Source organism: Homarus americanus, unplaced genomic scaffold, assembly GCF_018991925.1.
Source record: "Homarus americanus isolate GMGI-L3 unplaced genomic scaffold, GMGI_Hamer_2.0 scaffold41211, whole genome shotgun sequence".
Lineage (NCBI taxonomy): Eukaryota > Metazoa > Arthropoda > Malacostraca > Decapoda > Nephropidae > Homarus > Homarus americanus.
The window spans coordinates 1-8,688 of NW_024725818.1; the positions used below are offsets into that span (position 1 = coordinate 1).

The window sequence follows — 8,688 nt, forward strand, 5'->3', positions numbered from 1 at the left end:
ACACAATTCACCTGTGTTGCACCTCACATCTTGGTCGTTATCTCTACAACCTGCCATCTCATAACACTTCTCTCGGCCACCGTCACTTCCCCTCATAAGAAGCGACACTTCACACGTTCTCTAAGGTGTTATGTGAACGTTAATACCACCACTGAGGTTAATGAATGTGTATATGTCAGTCCTTCTCCTCAAGTTATATTGTTCTACAAGCTCTGTTATAAGGATGTTATCACCTGAAGTTCTTTGAAGTTGTTGCATGCAGTTAATTCTTTCCTCGCTAATAATTGTTCATATGTTCTTTAAAAATGTGTAGGAGTTCCTTTTATCTTTTGTAATTGTTCTTTTGTTCTTCAAAATGTGTAGTTAATTCCTCCCACTATCAAGGTAACTGTTCATTTGTTCTTCAAAATGTGTAGTTAATTCCTCCCACTGTCAAGGTAACTGTTCATTTGTTCTTCATTATTATTTTATACATACGTTCTCACCTGAAACTTTGTCTTAATTTAATCTATTTGATTTTCTTTCTCACATGACCAACCCTCCTTATGGACTCGCCAAACACACTTAACCCTCTTCATAGACTTGACAAACACACTTAGACTCTACAAACACACTTAACTATAATACACTCAGCAGACACGTCACTATGACCTGTGTTTAGTGGAGAGAGTCAACACACACGACCAACCGAATGACAGGAACTATGTATAAAACTTGATGATTTTAGGATGATGTGAAATTAAAAACAAAATAATAATTAAATAAATTCCCGGAAAGAAAATAAAGTGTGTGTGTGTGTGTGTGTGTGTGTGTGTGTGTGTGTGTGTGTGTGTGTGTGTGTTGGAATTTCAGGTGCTGTAACATCCAGGTGCAACACCCAGGTACCTGTACCCAGGTACACTAACAGGTACACCAACGCAGGTACCAACACTCAGGTGCTGTGCAGTGCCTTTGGGTACCAGCACCCAGGTACCTTGGGTGCACCAATGCCCAGGTACCTGTGCCCAGGTACACCCTTTTTTAGGTACACTGTACCCAGGTACACCAACACCCAGGTACACTAACACCCAGGTACACCCAGGTACACTAACACCCAGGTACACCAACACCCAGGTACACCAACACCCAGGTACACCAACACCCAGGTACACTAACACCCAGGTACACCAACACCCAGGTACACCTAACCAGACACCCTTTAGCACCTCTTACACCCAATAACACTTTACTGCAACATATTAACCCCTTGTCACCTCCTCCCGCAGTATATCACACCCTGTTGCAACACACTATAACACCCCTTCTATCACCGTATAACAACACCCTAACAACTCACCAACAATTCTTATAACACTCCACTAACGACCGTAACAAGGTAACAAGCTCTCAACAGCACAGGAGGGGAAAGGGAAACTACATGTAGATCATATGCAAATTATCCTCGTAGTTCAACCTGCCAAAAAATCACAACCATTACCATCGTCTTGCAACAGCTACCTGGGGCGCGGGAGGGTGCACTTAAAAGAAATACCTCCTCCTTCCCCCTTCCCCCTTCCCCCTCTCCCCTTCCTCCCCCTCCTCCCCCTCCCAATTGCATTCGTAATATCTTACCTGCAGATGCTCTCTCTCGCTATCTTGAGAAGGTAGCTGCATTTGCGTTTACAAGAGGCAGTTAGGGACGGTATCGCACGCTTCCCTTCACCATTACGACAGGTATAATTGGGCCAAGGTAGCAGGTGGTGGGCGCCAGTGGTCGTAGGAGGGAGGGAGGGATGGAGTGTGGGAGGGAAGCAGGGAGGGAGGGAGGGAGGGAGGGAGGGAGTGAGTGTGGGAGGGAAGCAGGGAGGGAAGCAGGGAGGGAAGCAGGGAGGGAGGGAGGGAAGTATAGTGAGGGTTGGATGCAGAGCTCTGTCAACCCTTGGTTATTTAACTCAGAAATATTGTGAATTATTATTATTATTTTTATTATTATTATTATAGTTATTATTATTAGTATTATTAGTATTAGTATTATTATTATTATTATTATTGTTATTATTATTACTATTGTTATTTTCATTATTGTTGTTGTTGTTATATTTCCCACATATGTGATAGTAAATTCTCTTTAGGTCAAATGGTTCACCTGGTGCAAAGTTTGTCCTATCCACCTGTCCTATCCACCTGTCCTATCCACCTGTCCTATCCACCGTCCGTCTGTCTGTTCGTCCATCCGTCCATCTAATCTATCATTTATATAAGGTGTTGACTTTCTGTAATCCGCTCTTCTTCCATCAATTAATTTCAATTTCAATTGTTTATTCCTTGATAGAGGAAGCGGGATCCTAGTGCTGTCACTAGGTACCCCTGTACAATGACACCAGAATCATCTGGCAAGTGTGACAAGTATATACAGTATAAATATTATAAAGGGGCTTACTAAAGCCTAAGGAAGGAAGGATATTCCTTTAACACATAATCAATATTATTTACAAAATATCTGGCCAGTATGGGGAGGATCACCGTGTCTCCGTCAGGGGGTCGGGGAGTGGTGGTCTTCTTCCATCTACACAGGAAAGATTCTGAAACATGACACACACACACATTTGAGGAACGTATAAAATGTGTACGGTATTGAGGTTAGGTTAGGTTACGTTAAGTGAGAGTCGGGGGATTAACTCCATGTATTTTACTTTCGTTGGCATAATTTGTTTTAGATAGGCGATTTTTTACCTTCCTTCGATAGGCTATTTGACCTTCCTTCAATAGACTATTTTTAGTTTCTTTTGATAGGCTATTTGACCATCCTTCGATAGGCTATTGTTTACCTTCCCTTACCGTTTCATTCTACCCCCCCTCCTTCCCTTCCCCCTTCAACAACCACCACCACCATCACACCACAACCATCACCACCACCACCACCACACTACAACTACCACCACCACACCACAACCACCACCACCACCACACAACAAATTTCTATTCATTTATGCTTCGTATATTACAAGATATGAAAAGAAAAGTCCAACAAGAAATTCTCAGAGTCGGATGTAAAAAAAAAAAATACGATTTGTTTGTTTTGTATTCATAAGTCTCCTGTATTGTGTTGTATTAATTTGAAATATTTTGTAATCTTGTTATTTTCTTTATTTTCTGTACGATTCAGCATAGTTCCGGGTGTTTACTGTAACTCCAGGTATTAAATATAGCAGCGTACATTAAACATAGCTCATATAGCTCCAGATGTTTAACAGATTAACATATATTGACTATAGCTCAAGATAACATGACTTAACATAGATAACAGGTATAATTGTACTGAATATAGCTCAATATACTTAACATTTACTATAGATATTATAATATAGCCCCAGATGTTTATTGTTATCTTAGCTATACTGTAGCTGCAGGTATTTGACGTAGCTCCAGATATTGTCAATAATTCCGTATATATTTAACATATATGAATCTAATTAATATAATATACCGTAATTAAAGCACCTTCACATATCAGAGATAATGTCACATATTTAACATAGCTCAGGTTATCTGAAATATTGACACATATGTTAAATATTATTCTGAATGTATGAGATGATTTTAGTTATTTATCATAAAGGCTGACTGAATGTCGAGTATGTTGGCGGAGTGTATGTCGGTGAAAATTGCTGTATAATGTGTGTACTGGTGAAATACACAGACGGAGAGACATTTGCAGCAGACACACGCCCTTGATACTGTCCCATATATATATATATATATATATATATATATATATATATATATATATATATATATATATATATATATATATATATATATATATATATATATATATATATATATATATATATATATACGGAGACAGTCTGGTTTGGAAATTCTTATTAACTCGTAATCATCCGTCCACCAGCTATGTATGTTACACACACACACACACAGTGAACCCTTACTGTGGTGTCCAGCAGGATAACACCGCCTTTTATACACGATCACTACTACGTGTTGTGCAAAGCTGATGATGTTTTTTGTTTGTTTTTTTGGTACAGAGAACTAACACGGCCTCATAGACATATCATTAAATATTTACATTTCACAGCCACTGTTTCGTTCGAGCTAATTATCCATCCCTGGCTATTTCTGTGTAATTATACCCAGCACTGTTGTTAGCCACGCTCATTACTCGGACTCACGCTTAATTCCCGAGTACAGCTGTAAGGGTGATCTCCTTGTTCTGTACTGTTAGCTGTATGTTCCTGAAGTACTCTCGTTTCTCGGAGTATTCCCCTGGTGGTCTGTATACCTTGTGTGTGTTACTGTCATTGTATATTTACCTGTACTTTCGTTTTTCATTAGACCTCCGAGTATTTATTGGTTGTGAATGAGTGGAACAAGTTACAGAACATCATCATTAACTCGAACTCGCTGGGAAACTTCAAGTATTGGTTGGATGGATATATGTGCAATAGGGGTTGGGTATTAGCGGGGCTGCCTAGTAAGGGCAATAGCCACGCTGCAGTTTTCTCCATTTTTTTTTGTTCTTACGTTAATTATTTCACTGAGAACACGAGGTGAAGCCAGTGAGTGAGGCCTCGCAGAACACCGGATAATACAATAAGGATTCCGTGTTTGTGTAGACGTGTTCATAGTGTTTTTTTGTTTGTTTTAATTCTTCTGGGTTTATTAAGTGAGCTACTGTAGTATATGTGGATGTTGATTGTACCGACGTGATCACTAGACAGGGTGTGAGGTGAATTTAATGCACACAGTATATTAAAATATTTACAATGAAACTGATTGATTAATTAGTGTAAACCCAGTCAGTTATTCTGTACCCAGATTATCTCACAGTATTAAGTCTGAGTTATACAGCTTAAAGGAGTGTGAAGGTGAACAGCTGTACTGACTCACTCCTGATGCCCACTGGTGTGACACATCATCACCACTAAGGAACATCACTAAGCTAATTAAATATTATTGATTACATGGTCACACCGGTGTATAACAAACCCATGGCCACACCACAATACGAAACCATAGCCACACCAGGGTACAAACCCATGGCCACACCAGGGTACAAACCCATGGTCACACCAGGGTACAAACCCATGGTCACACCAGGGTACAAACCCATGGCCACACCAGGGTACAAACCGATGGCCACACCAGGGTACAAACCCATGGCCACACCAGGGTACAAACCCATGGCCACACCAGGGTACAAACCCATGGCTACACCAGGGTACAAACCCATGGCCACACCAGGGTACAAACCCATGGCCACACCAGGGTACAAACCCATGGCCACACCAGGGTACAAACCCATGGTCACACCAGGGTACAAACCCATGGCCACACCACAGACTACTTTGTGGTGTTATATTGTGTTCTTATGTACTCTATGGTGTTGTATTATATTGTGTTGTTGTGTTTCCTCTGGTGTTGTCATGTAGTGTTGTAGTGTTTTCAAACATTATTTCTACCTTCAGCTAAAGTTTCTCCTGATAAGATTTTTTTATTTGCTATTCGTCAAGTACTGTAGCAGGGAAGGCCTCCAGTTTAGATTCCCTGGCATACACTTCTTCGCCAGCTATACATATATTGTACTGTATATACACGCACTGAGGACACATCTGTATTCAGTCCGCTGCTGGCCGTGGCTCCCTCCCATACCGAGGGTAAAGTAGGTCATGAAGCGCCGCGGTAACCCAATCCGTGTTGACGAGTTACACCTGCAGCCAACCAGCCTTTTTTTTTCCTATGGCAGGTGGTAACATGGGGAAAAATATATCGATATACCTATACGGGTTGATTATGCTGCACTGGTACATATACGCTAATATACGCTATTTAGATGGATTGCCTTTACATATTTGAAAAGTTCGCTAGATGAATACTGTATATTAAGTGCACATAACATGCGTAGATGTACAAAACTACGGGTAAATGACTATGATGAATCACCGGTGTTATTATCGCCGGCTGTGCGAATGTTAATGCAACTCACTGTTTACATATTTCCTCCCTATCTGGGCTCGTTTATTTGCACAACTCATTCTCGTAACTAACTAGCAGGGCAGCAGTACCAAAACACCACCAAAACACCGCCAATAACCGTATTTCTAAATGTTATCTCAATCATTTGAAAACAACCACGTAAACAGATCACACAATTAACCCAAGCCTGTGTGGTGGATGGGCCAGGGGGAAGTGAACTCTGTGCCTCTGGCGTATAAAGGCCATAATCCCAGCCCTCCTGTGTGTTTTTGTTTACAAACGCTAGCGACCAATCTAGTGTTAGCCCGGCAGTATTTACAGTGAGAGGGGGAGAGGAGGGGGAGGGGAAGGGGAATCGGAGAGAGGGAGAGGAGGGGCTGTGAGAGGGGTAGGGGAAGGGGAGTCGGAGAGGGGGAGAGGAGGGGCTGTGAGAGGGGGAGGGGAAGGGGAGTCGGAGAGGGGGAGAGAGAAATGCTCTTTGAATAATCACCCCCCGAAAAAATCGTCCAATTGTTGATTAGGTTTACACAAATTCATTCATCCGGTCGAGCAGGTTTGCAGACAGCGGATTATTTATGAGAGTGGAACTGGTGGCTATTTGAGCCATACGGCGTGGCCCGGCACGCTTGATTAGAGCTAATCAGGTCGGATTTACATAATGAAGACGGCATATATACACTGGCTATGTGCTCTTATACCTACGTGAGGGGAAACGAAGGATGGTTAGGTTAATTGAGGGGAGCTTATTCTTTATTCATACAGCTTCTAGCTGAGGCATTGTTGTCAGCAAGATAGCCTCTGTTGTTATTCATAGATGCAGGTAGAAGCACATAGCTCGCTTACCTGCAGCAGGTTATATATATATATATATATATATATATATATATATATATATATATATATATATATATATATATATATATATATATATATATATATATATATATATATATATATATATATATATATATATATATATATATATATATATATATATATATATATTCCTGGGTTAGTTATCATCACACTTAAGTATGGATATATTAGGGACATATTCACACATACTAAAACATACACACACAACATATATTGATAAACAGACTTTAAAATCAACTCAAATGTCAATATATATGTCGGCGGGGATTGACCGACCCTCTTCACTGAGGGAAAAAAAGTATCCCCGGTACACCAGTCCCACAGGCCGTGTTTACAGTACCCTGTCCCGGTTCTCCCCATTCAGAGAGAACCACAGAACCGCTGTACAAGCACACCAGTGAACCAGCGTCTCTTGCTACAAGCAACATCGACCTCCACTCAACAAGTAGTGCTCTCTATCGGGGTGTTCTGTGAAGGGCGTGTTGACAGTATTTCATATTCAAATCAGGAAAGCAAACATTCCACTGGTTTTAATTAAACTTCAAAGTTACGGCGGTGGTGGTCGTCAACGTGTGCCCCCCCCCCCCCTACACCTCTCTCTCTCTCTCTCTCTCTCTCTCTCTCTCTCTCTCTCTCTCTCATGCCTTCCCTCCCTCCTTCCTCCTCCTCCTCTCTCTCCGCCCTCCTTCCCCTACCTACCTATCCTCTACCCCTCTCTCTCTCTCTCTCTCTCTCTCTCTCTCTCTCTTTCTCTCCCTCTCTCTCTCTCTCTCTCTCTCTCTCTCTCTCTCTCTCTCTCTCTCTCTCTCTCTCTCTCTCTCTCTCTCTCCTCCCCTGCCCTATCAGATCCACTTCCTTCTTCCTCATTTAACTCCCCTAATTTCTAGTCATTCTCCTTGATTTACTTCCTCTCTCACTCTTCTTCATTATCCCCTCATTGACTCATTTTCCTACCCTGTTTTACATTCGCTCTTCTCATTTCGCTTCTCTCCTTATCATTTCTCCTCTCGTTTTCTCCTTCCGTTTTCTTCTCCTTTTTCTTATATCTATTTGACTCCTCCTCCTTCTTCCTTCCTTCCTTCCTTCTTCTCCCATCGCCCTTCCTTCATTTCCCTCTTGTTCTATTCCTCCCTCTCTTCCTCCTACCCTCCTTTCTCCTCCTCCTCCTGCTCACCTACCCACCCAGCCATTGACCCACCAGCCCATTTCTTCCAGATGTGTATCACTCGATATTTACGTTTGAACTTCGACAGCGTGGAGAGGTCAGAAGACGGCGGCGGGAGGAGGAGGAGGAGGAGGAGGAGGAGGAGGAGGAGGAGGAGGTAGAGAATGAGGAAGAGGAGATGGTGGTGGTGGTGGTGGTGGTGGTGGTGGTCTGGGGGTGACACACTCGCTCGCCTGTGAATAAAATATTTTGTCATTGTGAGTTACGCTGCCGAGTTTTGTTTGCATTTCACTGCAGAAATTGGTCGGTATGTGGACAAGATTTCATGTTTTGTGAGGAATCTGCAGAGGTTTTTGTTTTGTCATTTCCGTCTTTCCAAATGAGAACAAGAACAGGGAGAAGTGATAATACTGATGATTGGGGTTTGAAGTATAGAAGGAATTAACCCCCCCAATGAAATTTCCGCCGGAAGACTTTGGTAAACTAGGTCAGGAAAATCAGGTCAGGTCAGGTTAAGTTTAAGGGTAAGGTTAGGTTAGGTCAGGTTAAATTTAAGGGTTAGGTTAGGTTAGGTTAGTTTAGGTTAAGTTTAAGGGTTAATTTTGATCCATGAAATTTGTGGGCGTGTTGAAGGAAGGAAGATTCTTTGGTGGACGTGTAGGTAAACTGCT

General features: G+C 41.8%; 1 protein-coding gene across 1 annotated transcript; it reads left to right on the top strand.

The window, feature by feature from the left end:
- Positions 1 to 4,964: 4,964 nt before the first annotated feature.
- On the top strand, positions 4,965 to 5,317 carry LOC121865298 (transcriptional regulatory protein AlgP-like; the record flags this gene model as incomplete). Its single annotated transcript, XM_042364640.1, has 1 exon — positions 4,965 to 5,317. A coding segment is annotated over exon 1 (353 nt), but the record flags the coding sequence as incomplete, so codon positions are not given.
- Positions 5,318 to 8,688: the final 3,371 nt, after the last annotated feature.